This window comes from Delphinus delphis, chromosome 16 (genome assembly GCF_949987515.2).
Source record: "Delphinus delphis chromosome 16, mDelDel1.2, whole genome shotgun sequence".
NCBI lineage: Eukaryota > Metazoa > Chordata > Mammalia > Artiodactyla > Delphinidae > Delphinus > Delphinus delphis.
The window spans coordinates 19,381,110-19,400,917 of NC_082698.1; the positions used below are offsets into that span (position 1 = coordinate 19,381,110).

At 50.3% G+C, this 19,808-nt stretch overlaps 1 protein-coding gene across 1 annotated transcript; it reads right to left on the reverse strand.

The window, feature by feature from the left end:
• Positions 1-1,842: 1,842 nt before the first annotated feature.
• On the reverse strand, positions 1,843-15,088 carry DUSP5 (dual specificity phosphatase 5). Its single transcript, XM_060034086.1, has 4 exons — positions 14,565-15,088; positions 9,375-9,523; positions 6,114-6,333; positions 1,843-3,342 (listed from the first exon to the last, which is right to left on the reverse strand). Exons 1-4 carry the CDS (start codon positions 14,941-14,943, stop codon positions 2,936-2,938), a joined length of 1,155 nt encoding a protein of 384 aa, XP_059890069.1. The 5' UTR covers positions 14,944-15,088; the 3' UTR covers positions 1,843-2,935.
• Between the last annotated feature and the right edge of the window lie 4,720 nt (positions 15,089-19,808).

A 19,808-nucleotide genomic window follows, 5' to 3' on the forward strand; every position in this document is an offset into this window, starting at 1 on the left:
CACATTTCCTGCCCCTAGGTCAGGCCTAGCTCAGGAGCTAGGGTAGACCTGAGGAGCTCACCCACAGACTCTGCTGGGGAACAGAATAGAGAATTAACATTTCTATTCTCCCAGACACATTTCTGCCTGAAGCATTGCTGGAGACCAAGAGAGGTGTTCCTTCAAAACCTGGGGATGAAGGAACTGGATAACACCAGCTTTAATTCTCCACCTGGCACTGGAAGCCAATGTAAAGTTGGTCTTGGCAAAAATGGAGGTGTAATTAATAAGAAGACTATTAAGGGAGTGAGAGTTACGGAGCCATCCCCAGCTGTGGGGCTTCACTTGGCTTACCCTCCAGTGACTCACTGGCTTATGAGCAATCCTCATATGCCTGATTTAGAGGACTTACTCACCCTTCAGAGAAAGAATTTAATGCAATAAAGCAAATGTCAGCAAGTGGGCTGCGGCTTAGCACATCACCCCAGCCTGCATCCAGCTTCCCCCTCCCTGGCTCTCCCTGCTTGCGGCCCCTCCAGCCACTCAGCACCTGGACAGGCCCACACAATGGGACACATTCCAAGGCAGAGCGGAGACTCAGAGATATGAAACCAGGGAGGGACCTCAGGCAGACCAAGCCCTGAAGTTTGGTCCAGCAAGATTAGAGATTAGCTCTAAAGCACTAGAGTCAGGGGCAGGGTGAGGGCTAGAACCCAGGATTTCTTCCTTCTATACAGTGCCCTTCACTCCACTTTCTTCCCCTGGAAACCGTGCTTAGATTATGCAGATGAGGGGTGCAGGCTGAAGCAAATGCAGCTACCCCAGTCTGGGTGACATTCTTATCTGAGGACTCTCCAAGGACCAGTGGGGAAGGAAAGGTGTGTGGGGAGCAAAGTCTCAAGCAAAGTCTTTGAGGTGAGACGTGTAGAAAGAGCTGGGCTACCCTGGGCTCGGCCGCCATCTTGCTATTTGTTGACATGGTGCTTGCTGTGGGGGAGCTGGAGGCCTCTCTGGACGCCCCCCCCCCCCCGCCATAATCAGGTGGTATGGATTGGAATCCCTGTGTCAGGCAAGTATGGTATCATTCCCAGCCAATTTCCCGTTCCCCTTGATTAGGAAACAGGCCCCAAGAGTTAGGCTGGAGCAGAGGCATAAGCCACGGGAATACGCAAATATTTCCCCTTCCTTCCTCCACCACACAGAGGAAATTACTCAGAAGGCAAGTTGATTCAGCCTTGGATTTAAATCAACTCATTGAGGGATTTACCTAGGAACTCCTGAGGGAATTATCTGGAAGAATTAATTCCAAGGGTAAAAGAGGGAGAACAGGCATTTAAGGTAAACCTTTACCTAGTTCACTTATCTGTCCCTTGGTCGTTTTTCCAAACTTTTCTGAGAGTCTGCCACATGCCAGGCACTGGAGGGAGGGGGCTGACCACAAACTTGCCACTCAGGTTTGCTGGAATCAAGGGTCTTGAGCTCTAAGGGGCTTTTGGGATCAACTAGCTTAGTTCACTCATTTCATGGATGAAGAAGTGGAGGTTCAAGTTGAACTCTGCCTGGGGCTCACAAAGAGCCCAGCGTGGGCGGATGCTCTGACCACGTCTCCATGTGGCCTGAGCCTAAGGAGTTCTCTTGCAAGTGAGCCAAGGGAAACCTCCCAACAGGAAAGCATTATTCTGTATTGCTAAGATCACCAGCTCGTGAGCAGACGCACAGCCTCATGCCTCCAACTGCACACCCACCACCATCACCTTAGCGTTCATTCGGAAATAAAACCCAGTGAGGCAGGCTGGGCCCCGCCTCAGTGTATCCCTGCCTTACCCCAACTCACCAACATGAAGAAGCGTTTTTGTTCTTCTCACTATTTTTATTTTGCACTATAAAAAGCAACAACATCAACAACCAGTAACATACTGCTTTTCTTCACATTCATATGGATTTTAGGAAATTATTGCCTTTTCCCCTGGAGAAATAACCTACAGACAAAAAAGAAGTAGTACCACATTGAGAAATCTGCAAATCCCAGAAGTCAACAGCTTGAAGACAACCCCAAGGGGCAGGGAAGAAAACAAGTGTCACCAGAGACCAGACAAGCACATGTAAGGACAGCAAGCTGGGGTGACAACCGTTTCAATGCCACTGACTCAGACAGTGGGTACCCTTTCTCTCCTGGCACCCAGTGCCACCACCTCAAAGGGGTGATTGTTGGTCTATGGTCTAAAGAACTCTTTTCAAATGACGCCAGAGTTGCTTTGAGGAGAGGTGCAACGAGAAAGGTTCAAGTATGAGTAAGAATCATGCCAAAGTCCAAAGTCAGGGTAAAACCCACAGTGAAGAGGAAACCAGAAGTGTTACTGTCTCACTACTTCACCCAAATGACTCCACCTGACCCAAGACAGAGTCTCAAAAACATCTGAGGGTTCAAACGAGCATATACATCATGTCCCTAAAACCCTGTAGGGTTACTTTCCTGACTAGGTGGTGATCAGCTTATGCCCTGAAGCAACACAGACAGATACGGAGACTGCCAAAGTTAAAAAAATAAGGTGGAAATTGTGCTTCCTTCAAAATGAATTGGCTTTGCTACTGCCTTTTCTCCTGGTCCAGCAACTGCTTTCTCTCATATTGCTGCAGGTATTTATTGCCTTATGCTTGAAATGAAAAGGCAAACTTTGAGGTGCAAAGACTGGGCAGTCCTGAGGGCAGGGGGTCTGGAAATACAGTAGTCAGCACGTGCTGTGCTCTCATAATGGCTTGGCCTTCCTTCAGTCCCAAGAACCTATCCCCGAGGTCAGTCTGAAGTTTGTTTGCAAACCTGGTGACCCTTCACTGGTCCCACCAGGACAGCAGGACAGAGTGAGGTCTTCAGTATTGCACACGTATGAAATGTCCACGAGTCAAAATACAAAATCACAGTTGTTCTTGGAGCTGGGCTGGTTTTCCCACTCTGGTCTTAGCAGGATGTGGCTGTGGCCATGGGGCTCTGGCTGAGCTCTGAGACCGTTGAGTGGGTGGGCAACGGTGCCAGCACCGAGGTAGGGAATGTGCAGTAGGAACCCTGCACGTCAGGGCTCAGTGTCTGTAAATGGGCTATGAACGAAGGGCCGGCTGCCTCCCCTTGGGAGGAGGGAGCCTGGGGGCTAGGCGCGCAAGGCAGGATCTCGGACTCATACTGTAGGAGCTGGCCCATGAAGCTGAAGTTGGGCGAGACCACACTCCTCCTCTGCTTGATGTAATCAAAGGCGTCCTTTAGGTGGAACTGCTTGGTCTTCATGAGGTAAGCCATGCAGATGGTGGGTGAGCGGGAGATCCCAGCCTCACAGTGAACCAGGACCTTGCCTCCCTTTTCCCTGACACAGTCTGGAAGAAAGAAAAGACAGTGGAAATGAATTGGGATTGGAACTCAAAGGCAACTGGATTTAATTAAAGAATTAAAAAAAAAAGTGACCTAGTAATCAAATCATCCTCCCTGCTCAACGTCTGTGGTCCCACACCAGGCTTTTGCCAGTCTTTAACCTCCACTGCTGAGGATAGACTTTAGGGTCCCACCATGATGTCTATCTCTGTGTAGGACCTTCACAATCCTTAGTTCTCCAGGATGCTTTCACAGGTTCTGCCACTGGAGGTGCTGGACCTGGAGTAACTCCTTCCTGGGGATGCCATCTTAACTCGGGTTCCACGGATGCGTTTCAAGAAGACTTTGGAAAATCTTTGAAGCTGCATGCAAGTTTTCGTTGCACATTCACATTTCCCTGAGAGGGTCCCAGGCTCAAAGACTGACTTGGAGAAGCAATTCCTGCCTCTCGGGGTCTGATTCTAATGGTGATGACCTAGCCCTCATCCTGGTTGAGGCCTTCCATCCTCCCCGGGATCCCTGTTTGGCTGTGCCAGGGTGGGATGCTTGGCTCAGCACCGAGGGTTCCCAACCAAGCAAACATACAATAAATAGTGCACAGCCACTAATTATAGCCTTGGCTAAGTAACGCTTACTAGACGGAGGATATAAATGGCTTTGGCAAACTCCATCTTGCACAACAATGGGAGTCACTGCTATAAAGCTACCACCTTCAGTTAGCATTCATTAGCTCAATATGACAAAAGCGGGGTGCCCTCCTTTTCTGTTCTACTCCTCCCCCCAAAAGAGCTCCAACTGTTAAAAATGAGCAGGGGCAAAAGGTTAAACACATATACACATCAAATAAAAACCACAAAAAAGAGTCTTTCCAATTCCCTCTCTTGCTAGTGAGGAAACAATTACATCACAGGAAGTTAGATGTCCATGGCACTATGTAAGGCCACAGTATGCAACAACATTTAAGATTTTGAAGGGCAAATAAAAAGTCAGCCCCCTTACCCACCTCCCTCCTCAAGTTCAAGAAATTTGCAAATGCATCTCTAAGATCTGAAAGATCCAGTTTCTGAGGAGTCAGGGAGGAACCTGGAGTCTCCCCAACAGAATGAAAATCCCAAAGGACACCCCAGGGTTCCTCATTAGAAGTGCCCCAGTCTCTGATTCAAAAGAAAAAAAAAAAAAGTTCCTGTAAATTAGTTCAAAAGAGACTCCAAGTTCCTAGGATTATAGGGTCGTGACTCCAACCTTCTTTTGCTCCTCCACCAGCAAAAAGCTGGTAGTCTAGCTTTTAATTGGCCCAGAGCCAAATCCCAGAAAGCAAAGGGCCTACAGTGTATTGCTTCTGGATCCCACTTCACCCCTGGGGGCTTGCCTTCTACGTGGCCCTCGGAAGGGGTCAATGCATGATTCGGCCTCAGTCCCTCCTTCCTTCAGGAGGGCAAGGAGTCTGGGGAAAGGCATCTCGTGTGCCTTCAGAATGCTGTGGGTTTGTGCGGTTGTGTACCCAGACACAATGCACACACAGGATGGGGAGGGAGGCTTCTGAGAAGTGATGGGGGCGGGTTTCATGACTTCACTGAGAAGCTATCTAGATAATTGAATAACAGGCTGACAAGGGCAAGGCATTCCCAGGGACAGGGAGAACAAGTCAAGGGTTTCCCACCCTGACCCCATCATCTTGACTGTCTCTCAGAGACTCCAAAGGAACCATCGCAGCCCAGAGGTTCAGGGAACAGGGAGGCAGGCTCGGCCTTTTGCCTCTGGTGAGTTTCTCTGCAGGCTTCTGTGGAGTAGAGATTGTGTGTGCTGAGCAGAGGGCTCACCACGTGGTGGAAGGGGGGCCTTTAACGGCTCCCTGCACTAAGTAATCATTGCTGCACCCAGCACCGGCCTTTCTCCCTCCAACATCCCTCAGAGCACGAGGCAGGAAGATCACTGCTCAGCTTCAACAGCTATGCATGTTAAAGGGAAAGAAGGACTCTGGAAAGGGAGGCAAGCCCACAAGGATGGGGAGTGGTGGGTGCTTGCAAATCTGAGACACAAAAAAGTCAGTCCAGCCCCCAGGGGAGATGGTTGAGGGAAACAGAGATGTCCAATGAAAGAACAATCCAGCTTGTTCGAGGAGTTGGAATCCCAAGGCCCAAAGCCCTTTCTAGGCAGAGGGACGAGAGGTTTCCAGGCCTACACGATGGAGTAAATGATAACTGCCTCACGGAACGTACAAAGGATGCAAAAAGATGCCAACTTCTCTGTGCATAAAGCACAGAGCTTGAGACGAGCGCTATCTTTAGTCCCAAATCAGCTGAAAATGCAAAACAATTGCCCCCAAAGCAGTTTGCCAAAAACCGTGGAAAGCTGCCAGGGCCCTGGGGGCTCAGTGCGTAAGGAGTGCTCTCTCAGTCCTTCTGTTTGTTTTCAAAAATATCCCAACCTACGCAGAAGCAGTTTGGGTGGTTCTTTCCCTCCCCTGCTTCCCCGGCATGGAGCCTCACACACGGATGCACCCTGCTTCCCGCCCAGCCAGAAACACTAACAAGAGCGACAGAGTATTGCTATAAAATTGTAGTAATTCATTTATCTTGCAAATTAAAGCTCCTATTAATAGCAACTCAAATCCTCCCCTCTGTCGTTTTGGTCGGTGCATCCAACGAGCCAAGTTGGCTCTACAACAAGATGCTTTTCTTCTCACTGACGGGAACCCCCATCAGTACATCAAAATCCAAGAACACGCTCCCCTAGGGGGCCCCCAAAACAACTGAGGGGGAATGGCTGCACCTACCAATGAAATCTATTGCTTCTTGAAAGTGGGAGCTGATGTTAGCCGCATGGCTGTCTTCCACGGGGATCCATTTGTAGTGTAGGTGGGTCGTGCAGGCCTCAGAGGTCCGTCGTGAGACATTCAGCAGAGCCGTGATGTGCAGGTTGGCGAGGAACTCACACTTGGACGCATGGTAGGCACTTCCAAGGTACAGGAACGGAAGGATTTCAACTGGGCCGCCCTGGAAGGAGGGGCAAAGGAGGACAACCAGGAAATGTTGGATTAGCTTGCTCTTTGGGGAGAAGAAACAAAACAACGCTGACCTATTTGTTTTCAGGTGGGAGGTTCCCTTTCTGGTTTCCAGGTAGAGAGCTCAGAGTCAGCGCAGTTCACCCAAGAGTGTGTGGGTGGAGCCTCTGTCCTGGTAAACTCTCTACCCTACATTACTGCCTTGTGACTCAGTGACAGCAAATCCCACACAGCTAAGATTTTCATTTTCTTATATATATTGAGGTGGTAGGAAATGCCGGCAGCCTTCCTATACTGACAAGGATGAGAAGAGGGTGGTGTGATGGAAGACTTGAGAGGCCCGTGCTATAGTTCTAGCTGCCCTGAGAGTGCCAGAGTGAGTCCTTTAACCTTGGGGGCAGCCTCGGTTTCCTTCTAGATAAAATGGAAAATGGTTCAACAAGGTGAGCCCCCTCCTTTACAATCCTGACGTTTTATATATATATATATATAAAATGTGTTTCATCAAACCTAGGACACTGTTGATCCTAAGATGCATTTGGAGCTCAGAGATGTTAAAATATGCTTCCCCCGTCCCCCAAAAAAGTAAACTTCTCAGAAGTGAAAATGACCACTATCTATCCAAAATCCTCAGATAATGAAAAGCTGTTAGGCCATGAGCAGGGCCTGATCCTTTTTTTTTTTTTTTTTTTGGCTGTGCTGCGCTGCGTGGCATGCAGGCTGCAGGATCTTAGTTCCCCAACCAGGGATCAAACCCGTGCCCCGTGCAATGGAAGCGTGGAGTCTTAACCACTGGACTGCCAGGGAAGTCCCAGGCCTGATCTTCTCGTGGGGTTGAGTTTTGGTGAGAGACGCGGACATCTTCACCCTTTTGGGAGACCACCTATACCTGAGGTTTCTAGTTAAGAAGGATCCCCAAAGAACCAGAGACCATCTACCCTGAGGAAAAGCTAAAAAGAACAGCTAGCTAGTCAGACTCTGGCAGTCTCAGCATTTCCAGGGTGGCAAGAAAAGCCATTGTTCCATACTTGGAACAATGGGAGCCCCTGGAGATTTAGAGGGAAAACACTGAGCTGGGGTGACAGTGGCTGTGTCTTTGGCAGCCTTTCCCATATCATCCATCCGCTTCCTGTGTTTCCATTTCCTGTCCTGGAATAAGAGTAGAATGGAAACTCTCTGCCAGACCCACAATAGGGAAAGGGGCACGGGACGAGGGCCAGGAGAAGGCAGTTCTCAAATTACCCCGCATGGGTGTTTGCTTTTTCTTTCCTGAGAAGTCAGGTGTTTAAGGCAAAGGCCAGTTTGGCCACTTGAAAGAAAGTTATAGAGATTTTACAAAAGGTAGTAATAGTAACCAGTATTTTTAATAGCTGGCCCCTGAGCTTAACACTTTAGGTGTACCTACATACATCTCTCCCTCTCTTTAGAGCCTGGAAAATGCTGACACACCGGGCCTGGGAACCTACTCAATTTCTCCTGGAGCTTAGCCCAACACCCCTGAAACCATGTTTCTTTCCTTTTTTGAATCTTCTTTTTAGACTCAAGAGGAAGAAACCAAAGGCCTTCAGAAACCCCAAAGGTTAACACGACCTCACCCGGCTTCTCTCAAGGCAGAAGCGCTACTAAGAGTAGCACTAGGGGGTTCCCCAGATGAACCGTGGAAACACACTAGGGCCTCCCTAGTCCTTGCTTGGCCAAAGGTCTGCTGTGCTTTCACAACATCCTGCAAATTCTCGTTTCTCTTTCACTTTCTGAGAATGGAGGAGGAAAACACCACCCAAACAAACAAACAAAAATAGAAATTCAGCTAAGCCGGATGCCCATGGCTTGAAAGTCCAGGGTTCATCATACACTAATTTTAATAAAAGAAAACAAAATAATAACCCTGGCACCTCGCCAAGCTAATAGGTTTCCATTCAAGGAAAAGCCACCTGGCTGTATTTGGAAGTTTATCCCCAGGGGCAGAGCTCTGCTCTTGGCAGGCAGCTGGCATCTTACACAGTATCTAGAAATCTTCCTTCTATGATTTGGGTATGTTCTTATTTTGTGCAAAGAGCTTTTTGTGCAAAAAGCTCCTCCTACCAAGTCAGATGCCTAGAATGGCCCTCTTCCAAAAGAAGGCATGTGGAAAGCAGAACAGGGTCCTGAAAAGAACCAGAACAAGGAGTTAAGAGAAGGGAGTTCTGGGCCTAGTGTGGCCATGAACCCAGCTGCAGGATTCTTGGCAAAATCAATCATCCCACCAGCTGTGACAGTTTTTCCCTCTGTAAAATGGGAAGGTAGGTTTTGATCTCTGTTTTCTGCAGATTTGGGTCCTTGCTGGCTTTTTCCACATCCTCCTGCATTGTATAGGTAACCCCTGCCTGAGCCGTCCACTTTTTCTTCCTCTAATGAGTTGCCAGAAGGTACAGTTCTTTGAAGGGAAGAAACCCACATGTTTGTAGACACATGAAATCCTCTAGTGTGTCTTGATCTCTGGTTTCAGAATTTATGGAATTATAAGCATCAGAAACCCCTAGGGGAGGCTGCTTAGCCATCCAAATAGTAATTTCTATACAACCCTCCCCCAATCTTCCTCCTTCAGTTAAAAATACCTAGACACGCCTTTACAGGTACTCGGTTGGTTTGCAGAAACTGCAGAGCATGAACAGTTACGAAGAAGATCAACACAGGAAGCCTGAAAGTCAGCTCTGAAACGTCTTCAGGGAAACCTAAACCGATATTTCAAAGCTTCTCTGCACCTCCCAGGCCAGCTAACAATAATGTATATTTCGCTTCCACTTTTTGCCAGAAGCCAGGGAGCGTCCTGAAGCGCATTTGCTCTTGTCAGCTTATTTGCTGGAAGGAAGCCCATTTACTCTTAGATGGAAACTCAAGTTGGCAAGCAACAGAGGCTCTCTAAAGCTAGAGGCCTCTGCCAACTCCCTGATCCGCAAACGAACCAACCAAGGTTGCTGAGCAGGGAGTGGAAGAGCCAGGGTGCTGTGCAAGGAACAGAGCCAGGAGCCGGGACGGTACTTCCACACCGTGTACCTGGTCATAAGCCGGCCTGTAGCTGATGTTGAGCACTGACTTCCCACACTGACTGATGAGGGCTGTCTCGGTTTCAACCTTCTCTGGTGAAATGGGTTTTACGTCCACGCAACACTCAGGATATTCCGAGTGGAAAGTCTCATATCCCCCTAAAAGACAAAAAAAAGGCAAGAGAGATATAAGCATCGATTTTTCTCAGGCTGTCAGAAAATGCCCAGAATTGATCCATACCCTGAGTGTGGAATAGTAAAAAAAATATTCAGCTACTATACATTTTGGTCATATTAAAAAATTGAGCCAAAACAAGTAATAGTTTTAGAATAGAAACGGGCTCCACAGACACACACACACACACACACACACACATACACACTCTCTCTCTCCTAAAAAGCTATAATTCAGAAAGGCAGTGATGAAAGTTTTCTATGCCTATCAGAAGATAGGCATAGAAGAAATGAAAGTTTTCTATGCCTATCAGAAGAAGCTTAAACTGTGAAAGGAAATATATCTGACATGTGGCAAATATTAACCAAATCCCTCCAGAAAACAAAAGCTGTTTTCTCTCATTTACCTAAAATGCAGGTGTGATTATGCAGAATTTCAGTAATTTGTAAATGAGACTCTAAACTGGTCTGGTTCATCCCTAGTCCCTTAGCTCTAAACTGGATTATAGACGAAACCTCCTCTATTCATAAGGGAATGGGGGCTAACACGAGGTTTAAACTCAGGGCAATAAAACAGCTCTGCCCTTTCTCTTTGCCAAGGTGCTAAGAACACTGCTGACAATCCTCTCCATAGGTCCAATGTAATCAATCTAGTTAATTACCTTCCAAACCAGAGCAATGAGGCCTTCTGAACTTAATTCTTAACTCCTTAAGTAAAAACTCCTTCTTTCTCCTTGATGACCACCTACTCTCCCTTTATCTTATGACCCTCCCCTCCTGAACTTTCTCCCCAGCTACACACACACACACACCCTCATACCTGGCAGGTATGATTCTATAAAAATCCTAACTATATTTAAACTTCTCCAAATGGATCAGATCACTTAAGGTAAAAACTACTCTCTGACCGAGTCATAGAAACTTGAGTAGGTAAGTTCTCAGGCCCACACACGAGGTAGGGAAGAACCAAACGAAACACTGGCCTCGAAGCCTCAGAATGCCAAATGCTGCTGGGTGCATAGGCCAGACTTGTGTGGGGAAACACTTTGCTTCCAATCCAAAGGGACCTAAGACACTTCCAAGAGCCTCCAGAAAACCTGCTTCTTTTTCTGGCCCAGAGAATTCACTTGGGGTCAAATCATCAATTTTTTTTTTGTTTTTTTTGGTCCATGCTGCACAGCTTGTGAGATCCTAGTTCCCAGCTTATGGGATCTTAGTTCCCTGACCAGGGATTGAACCTGGGCCCTGGCAGTGAAAGTGCTGCCAGGAATTAGGAATTCCCTAAATCATCAATTAAATAAGCATTCTGAGACCATGTATTTTTCCAAAAAGGCCCCCTTTTTTTCTTCTGTCTTTTGGTGTTGTAATAGCCCCACAGTGGAGCACATGGTGGTTTTTTAAACCCCTGCAGTAGGCAAATGGTTAATGGATTACACGGCAGTCTCCAGCTCTCTCCCAGAAGCTACAGCCAATTCCTAGAATGAGTCATCTAGCTATTACTGCTTCCTCTCAGCTTGCTGGAACTGCCCCCAACCCCATTTAGCACACCCAAATCTCCCCTGTGGTCACTTCAACAAATAGCCAATTGGGCCTTCCCAAATGAGCTTCTGGACCTCCACAATGACCACGTTCCCGGTCATGATGACAGGCCATGCCGGAGGGAGGCGGAGGTGGAAAGTTTGAAGGTGTCTGTGGCTTAGTTTTCCCTCCCTCCCCACCATTGCCCCCACCCCCTTCCCTCCCAGAAGGCAGAAAGAAACCACACTTACACTGACCCTCAGCTTCCTCCGAAGAGGTGTCCCTATAGTTAGCAAATCACTTCCTGTGCCTGGGCCTCAACATTTTGAGTCCCAGGAGACAAACTGAGTGATAGGGGATGGGAATCTGAAGTAAGAGTGGCCCAGGCCCTCTCAAACTTCAGAATGAAGCTTGGGAAAGAGAAGCCTTCAGGCCACCCCATCTCTTGGCTTTAAACAGAGCACTTAAGAGTTGGCTGTTGGGCTTCCCTGGTGGCACAGTGGTTAAGAATCCGCCTGCCAATGCAGGGGACACGGGTTCGAGCCCTGGTCTGGGAAGATCCCACATGCCCTGGAGCAACTAAGCCCGTGTGCCACAATGACTGAGCCTGCACTCTAGAGTTCATTGAGCCACAACTACTGAGCCTGCGTGCCACAACTACTGAAGCCCGTGTGCCTAGAGCCCGTGCTCTGCAACGAGAAGCCACCACAATGAGAAGCCCGTGCACCGCAACGAAGAGTAGCCCTCGCTCGCTGCAACTAGAAAGCCCACGGGCAGCCATGAAGACCCAACACAGCCAAAAATAAAATAAATTAAAATAATAATAATAATAAAAAGAGTTGGCTGTTAGGAGGACAGACAGGAGGTGCGGGTGTGGGCTGGGTCCTGCCTGCCTGTTGACAAAATAAGGCAGGCAGACAAAGTCTCAGTGTAGTTGAGGGACAGATAAACAGGGTCCTGCCTCTTCTAGCTGGGGTCAGGAGTCCTATAGATTAGATGGTCTGTCTTTCACCCACTCCCATCAGAGGCGTGGAGAGACAGAACATTCCTCTCTGGTGCCTCACTTGAACTCCAAGAGCCGTGGCAATTCTTTTGGCAGCTTCAATCCTCTTCAGAGTGATTCTGTTTTTGATCACCACCGCATTACCAGGGGAACTGAGCAGAGAAAGCACACGGACACTATATATAAATACGCACTGACAATGCCGTTCGGTCATCTCATTTTAGTGGGTTTTTTTGGGACTGGAGGGCATTGAGGGAAGTGTAAAAGGCATTGCAGGACTTCCCTGGCAGTCCTGTGGTTAACACTCCGTGCTTCCAGTGCAGGGGGCGTGGGTTTGATCCCTGGTTGAGGAAATTAGATTCCACATGCTGCGTGGCCAAAAAAAATGGTTTGCCCCACGATCTGGGATGCCACTAGATTAAAAACCTGAACTCTTATCTGGATGTGAGTCAGGTAAAGAAAAAGTTTTCTTTGGCAACAACTTAAAGTTTAGTACTGTTATAAGGGTAAGTATTAAGCAATTTCTACTGAAATTTAAAACGGACATAACTTTCGACGTGGCAATTCTCATAATTTTACTGAAAGATAGTGCACATGCAAAAGCATTTGGACAAAGGTATACTCTCCCACACTGCTTCAAATACTAAGGCTGGAAGCAACCTACTTACTGGCTATCACCAGGGGATGGGTTTAAAAAGTGAATAGGACACGTATGCTCTGATATGGACAAATCTCTCAAGATCTAGTTAGATGAAAGAGGCAGGAACAGGAAATATACAAAATCATTTTATTTTTACTCATGGAAAATTAATTTATCTAAAGATGAACAAGAAATAGTTGACTGTTGTCTCTGGGGAGTAGAACTGAGTTCTAGGGTGTGCAGAAGATCCACTTTTCATTGTACAGCCTTTGTGCTGTATGTTACTTACATTAAAAAAATTTTTTTAAACATTAATTTTTCTGAGATGTGAGTCTACAGAGCTGCCTACTTCCTGTGGCAATAACTTCCAAACTGCTAGCGTGGCCCCCTGCAGAGGGGTGGGGAGCAGAGGTAGGACCCGGAAGGGTTTCCTGGAATGTATCTTTCGTGCTACTGGAGAGGCAGAAGCTTTTTCTGTACTCACTGCTAAGAAGCGGAGACAAAAAGCATATCAAAAAGAAATCAGGGACTATGTGTGAAAAATCTCTGCAGAGCTTGGAGGGCACTCTCCATCTCCTGGGGGCTGAGGCTGGGTAAAAGAGGAATATCATTATCTTCTGCCTCTGTTGTTTCCCTAACAGGAATCAACAGGGGACCGTCTGTAGGAGGTGCTAACAGAGGTGGGAGCTGCCCGTGTGCCTCTGGAATCTCCTGGCCTGGAATGTGTAAAACTCCACAAGTCGCACGGTTTTAAAACAGCGCTCTCACTCTCTCAGCTCACTGCACCTGAGCTCTGAACCACATCAGTGTTACATCTCCAGGTGTCCCCGTCAGAGTCGGCCGGCGCAGCCTAGGCTGAGTCCTCATGTCTGCCCTACAGGCTATGCCTTCAATACGTTTGAGGTTACAAAGGACTCAAATACAAGGCGGCAGCAGTTATAGGAAGTGACACAGAAATCAATATTCTGGAGTCTGAGAGTAAATCACCCACCCACCACCAACGTCATCTCCCCCAGCAGGTGGAATGGGCAGACTGGTGAAGCAGCTTCTGGGGATCTCAAACCAAATGCGACGCAATCCCCTTCACAGCCACCCTGTGGCACCTCTCACGTGTCCTGGCTCGCTGGCCAGCCTTCCTACCACCCCTGGCAGACAGCGTTAGGCCCGCCGGGTTTGGCCCACGACCAGTACAGATGATCCTGGGGTGGGGGAGAGGAGGTGAAAAGGGTGTCAGCTCCAAACGGAGCGAGAGAAAGGCCTGGGAGGGGAGAAGGGGAAGCCAAAGAACAATAAAAAGCAATAAAATGAAATGGAAAGGAAGGGGAGGGGAGGAGAGGGACTCGCCAGGGTCAAAAAGGCAAGAGGGTCGAAGACGACACAGCCTAACATACGTTAATCGTGCAGGAGGGAGAAAAGGGGACACCGCGGCGCCACACTTCGGGGGTGAGGGTGTTACGACCTGCTGATCCCTCCAGATCTGTCCATCAGGACGGCTCCAGAGCGTAGGCCCCAGCGAGAGCGGTGAAGTCGGCGCCAGGAAAGCCGGCCCGCGCCCAGCACTAGGCGACCGACCCCCAGCTGAGAAGCAGCGCCCCCGGCTGCGTAAGCAACCCCACCCCACCCACCCGGGCCGAAAGGCCGATCGTCAAGCGCTTTCGAGGAACTCGAGTGGGGAAGCTGTGAGCGCTGACACTAGCAGTGCCCTCCCTAGAGCACGTCAAGCCCCAAGGTGCAGACTCCCGCCAGCGGAGAACCGCTCGGGTTCTAGCGTCAAGGAAGGCGCCCGGCGCCAGCAGGGGACCCCAGAGCCCGGGGCCGTCCCGGCGCGGACGGTGACAGGGGACCGGCGTCCCCGACGCGCTCACCTTTGAGGAAGTAGACCCGCGGGCCGGCGGGCAGACAGGCGAGCAGCGAGGTGAGCACAACGCGCGCGGCGCTCTCCTCGCGCAGCTTCTGCCAGTGGCGGCTGCCCTGGTCCAGCACGACCACGGCCGCCACGCCGCCGCCGCCCTCCTGCAGCAGCCGCGCGCGCGCCGCCTCGTCCGGCAGCACGTAGCGCGCCGACACCGCGCCTCCGCGGGCCCGCCGCAACACCACCGAGTTGAGGTTGACGTTGAGCGAGCCGCGCACGCTCGAGGCGGCGAAGGCCAGGTAGGGCCGGCAGTCGAGCACCACACAGCGCGCCGCAGCCTCCTTGCGGAGCATCTTGCGCAGCTGGCGCCCGTCGAGCGACGTGACCTTCATGCCGCCGCCGCCGCCCAGCGGCCCCGCGCAGTGCGCCCCGCAGGTGCCCACAGCCAGGGTGCCCGCCGGCGAGGCCCGGGAGGGCGACCCGCGGGCCTGCGGCCGGCCCACCGAGCCCGGCGCCGGAGCGACCGCTCAACTCTTCTTTCCCGCCCTTCACGCTCGGCACCCGGCCCGGCCACTCGCCGCCCCAGAAGCCGGGGATTCCGCTGGCAGCTCAGCGTTTTATGTGAATGGGTGTACAGCCTGTGACGTGGCTGCCCATATAAGGCCGAATAAGAGTATTTCCCCGCCCCTTCGGGCTGTGGCCACGCCCCCCGGGAGCCGGACGTGCTGGGCGGGCGCCGAGCGTTAGTCAGCCTGAGAAAGAGGAAGTGGCAGGCAACTTGCTGTGCTCTCTGTGGCGCTGCGCGGAGACACTCACTTGCGCATCACCGGGGACTGCTGGTGGGGTGTCAGGAACGCCACGAGGCCGAGGTGACCCACGCTGTGCGGGAAGAGGAGGAAGCGGGGGAGGCGGAGCTGGCGTCGTGACATGGGTTTAGAGTTTCATAGACGTAGGTTCAGAACCCGCTGGGGGCCGGGCCAGGTACCGTGGTAGGCAGAGTTAGGGGCGGCCTCGGCCAGTGCCCCCAGATGGATCTGACGTAGATTTCGATCCTTACGCGTCTTTACGCGGGGAATGAGATGATAGCTGGAATTTGCTTCGAAGGCTGGGTTATCGACTCAAGATTGGGCTTGTGTTGGTATCGTTGAAACTTGGTGACGGGTACCTGGAGGTTCATTATACTGTTTTCTCTACTTTTCTTTATATTTTGAAATTTTCCATGATAAAAGCACCTCAAAGTAAAAGTGGAGAGAGAAGAGCCAGCAACTAATCTCCCCAAATGGGTTCTGCCCTCAAAGGGTTGATGGTCCTTTTCTTTGTCACACTCCCAGTAAAAATTAGAATAATTGTTTTTTGAGGAACCGTTTTCTGAGCCCCAGAAAAATCTGTCCTGAAATCAGCTGCAGCATCAACACGCACCGTTGATGGAGCTCAGCCCAGCCAACTGTACAGGTGGCTTCTGGATTTGGAGGATTATCTGTGGCTCCAGTATAATCCCAGGCTGTCTGCACCCGCCGGTCCCCAGCAGCTTCAGGCTTCCCATCCCCAATCTTGGGGAACTGGACACGATTCACCCATTCAGCAAGTATTTACTGAAGGTCAGCTTTGTGCCCTGGTAGCTGCAGGGACATGCTTCTACCCCCAAACTCAGGACGAACCATTTTATTGTGAGCCTGAGGCAGGAGGGGACTGCCTGATGGAAAACAGCCTGCCTCCACTAGGGTGGGGCTTGTTTACTACCAACAGAGGGGAGTGAGGTTTTTAGAAGGAAGCAGAAGTCCAATTCTGAAATCAAATGCAGTCAAACCGGACAACAGCCAGCTGGCCGTTGCCTCTGGGTCTCAGATGCCTTCAGTCAGAGGCGCTGTCCTCACCCTGTTACTGGAATCCCAACGAAGATGTGATGCCGGGGGGTTTTCTTTCTCTTTGGGATTATACGTGCCAGCCTTCCCTGCAATCTGCTCCTCCTCTAGTGTCACCGGAACCACCCAGCCTCAGACGTTTCAACCTACAACCACATGGCCAGGCTCTGTATTGGTTGCTGGACACCAAAGTGAGCAGTCCTCACTCTGCTCCAGCTGCCCCCAGCTAGGAGACGAGGCTTGGTCCAGCCCAGAGGCCTCTTTTTTTTTTAAATTAATTAATTAATTAATTTGCTGCACCGTGGCGTGTGGGATCTTAGTTCCCCGACCAGGGGACCAGGGATCGAACCCCTGCAGTGGAAGCGTGGAGTCTTAACCACTTGACCACCAGGGAAGTCGCCACAGGCCTAAGGTCCTGTAGTCAGTGTGGAAGAGCATCCACGGTGTGCGAGGTGGGGTAGGGATGTGGCCCTGGAGAAGGCCACTCAGCGCAGAGGAGAGCTGAGGTGAGCTTAACGAGAGTGAATCCAGGTGAGCCAGGCCATGGAGTGGGAGAGTGGAGGACATTCCAGGCAGAGGAAACTGCTTGCGGTAAAGGGAAGAAAACCAAGAACCCAGCAAGGTATGTGCCGGAGGTACGTGGGAGACTAAGGCATTTCTGGCATTTATTAGAAAGTTAAGCAGGCTCAGGTGACGGAGGGACTTGTGTGCCATTTACGGCATTTGGATCTTATGGTTTGGCTGGAGCAGCCACGGATGAGGGTGTTACTCAGTGACTTGGTCAGGTGAGCATTTGGGGACCTCACTGAGGTGGCACTGTGGAGGATGGATGTTTTATTTGCAAGTGGAGATGGGGTCCAGACTGGCGTCAGGGAGACAGATAGGCGGCTTTTGTGGGTAATCCAGGCCTGAGCTGATAAGGGCCTGCCGGAACTTGGCAGTGATAGCAGCAATTGAAGAGGCCACACAGATGGGAGAGACATTTAGGAAGTAAATTGCCGGAAGGGATGGGATGGCGGAGAGAGGAGTAGAGGGTGACTGAGTAAATGGTGACACCTTTAGATAGGGACCCTACAGGAACAGGTCCGGGTGTGTAGCAGGAGAGGGGTCGGGGGTGAAGTTTAGACTTATTAATAAGTAGGAGTTGATCCTGTGCCACCCAAGGGGGTGGTGGAAAGGTGCCCTGGCAAACAGTGCAGGAAGGTCATCCATCAGTGGATTGCTCTGTCACTTCCCACCCCAACAGATCACCAAGTCCCTGGCTTCCAAAGACTCTGCCTTCCAGATCTCATTCCTAACCTGCCCTTTCTAGTCCCATGGCCAGGGCCAGCTTCCTGGGTGTGTGACCTGTGTGACCACAAGGCCATCCTTAGAAGGGCATGATGCTTGGTTTGATGCTCTGCTGTCGCTCTCTTGAAATTCTTGATAATTTTTGGACAAGGGACCCTGAATTTTCCTGTTGCACTGGGCCCCGCAAATTATGTATCCCGTGCTAGCCATAGCTGTAGTTAAAGGGCCCCATTATCCCCTGCACTGGACCCTACAGTAGCATCCTGCCTCCCAATCGCCAAGCCCTCTCCTTTCTCTCTTGTCTTCTGCAATGTGATCTTTTTAAGCTTAGATCGGAGCACAGAGCCCACCTGCTCTGCTCGAAAACCCTCAGTGGCACCTATGCACTGTCTGATAAAATCCAAATTCATTAGTGGAACATCAAGGTCCTTGTTCTAGCCAGTTGGCCGTAACCCACCTCCAGCCTCGTTTGTCTCCTTCCTTCCCCCTTCCCCCTTCCCCCAGCCCCAGGCTCCAGTCACACAAAACTACCTATTTTCCTAAACTTGCCCAGTATTTTGCTGCCTCCACACTTTTCTACAGGACTTGAGCGCCTCCCCCATTCCTTTGTTAGGAATCCTTCCCTGCCTTCACACACCAGCTCCAGAGCTACCGTTGCACCTCCAAGAAGGCCCCCCTTAATCCCCCAGCCTGTTAATCAGTCGCCCTCCTGGGTGTTCTCACAGTGTGCAGTTTCCCCCTCCCCCAACAGAGTGTTATCTGTCCTGCCATTAGTTTGAAGGCTCCCAGGCCATACTCAGGACTTATCCCACCATCTGTGACCCAGTCATAACACCCAGCACATGGTAGGAGCTCAGGCAATGTTGGTGGAATGGAATCCAGTGCTTGCTGAGGCTTGAAAGCAGCAGGCTTTTTAGGAGGCACCCAGGGGAAGAGTTGGCCACAGCATAAATCAGGGCCTTAGACCCTGGGTCAGGAGGCAAGATAGGAAGCTGTGGATGCACAGACCCTAGGATCAGGAAGTAGAATTCATAGGCCACAGGCCTAGGAGGAGAAGGAGTGTGTCTGAGACTGGAACTGTTTAAATAATCATGCCTTTCTCCACCCACCCCCCACCCCCTGCCCACTGCTTTGGAATGGGAGTGAGGGGGGTTCAGGGAAGAAAGCAGAATTTAAATTAACATGAGCGTATGAGGCAAGACCTTGTTCTAGTTGTCATTCGCTCTCCCCTGCCAGTTCTACTCAGTTGGGCAAGGAGATTTTTATGTTTCTTGACCCTCCTTGACCGGTCATCTTAGTCCTCAGGTCCCGGTTCATCGCTGCGATCTGGTGTTCTTACCCTTTGAAGGGTCATAGTGCCCCTTTTTAAAAAATGTGGGCCCATTCCTTGGAAAAGTGCACCCACAGCTTTCAGCTTCCAATGTCAGGGAGCTTCATGGACCTGGGAACTCCTGTGATGGTCCCTGCTTCCTTCCTCTGCCCAAAAAGTGGGGCCAGGTGGCCTGTGGGGGTGGATCAGAGGGTGCCCCAGAGTGCCACCCCGAAGCCAACCCAAGGGTCCTCCAGCAGCTCCAGCCCTCAGATGGTGCATTTTGCCAGCTCTCTTCATTTGCTTGTTTCTCATCATGAAAGTAGCGCGCATGCTCGTTTTTTTTAAGAGCACTACTTTCTTTGGTGTTAACATCCCCAATCAAGACTGCTGTTGGGTCTGGACCCAAGACTTGCTTCCCACCATCTTGGTCAAAGGAAAGAGCACTGGACTAGGAGTCAAAGATCTGGATTCCTGTCCAGCCTCTGCTATGACTGGCTTCTGTTGTTTCCCTAATATTTGTAGAATGCTTTTTGTGTGTGTAGGTGTTTTTCTCCCCATGGCCCTCCCATCTCCCTTGCCCCCAGGATCTTAGAGTGGAGTGAATACAATGTTCACTCAAGGGTACAGGCAGCACTTGCTGTGTGACTGTTGAGAATCACTCACCCTTTTGTTTTCCTGTCATGGTTTCCTCTTCTATAAAATAGGGACATTAGCGCCTATCTGCTAATGGTGAGTGACAATGACATAATATTCATGAAGCTATAGCCTGACGCAGTATAAGGTATTTGTGTGG

Bases quoted from the DNA above. Each gene is read 5' to 3' on its own strand.
- DUSP5 (XM_060034086.1), bottom strand. From the start codon at position 14,943: ATGAAGGTCACGTCGCTCGACGGGCGCCAGCTGCGCAAGATGCTCCGC. The intron at 9,524-14,564 runs GTGAGCGCGTCG...TTTGTCTTTTAG, and splicing joins GCGGGTCTACTTCCTCAAAG to GGGGATATGAGACTTTCCAC. The intron at 6,334-9,374 runs GTACACGGTGTG...CCCTCCTTCCAG, and splicing joins ACAGGCCGGCTTATGACCAG to GGCGGCCCAGTTGAAATCCT.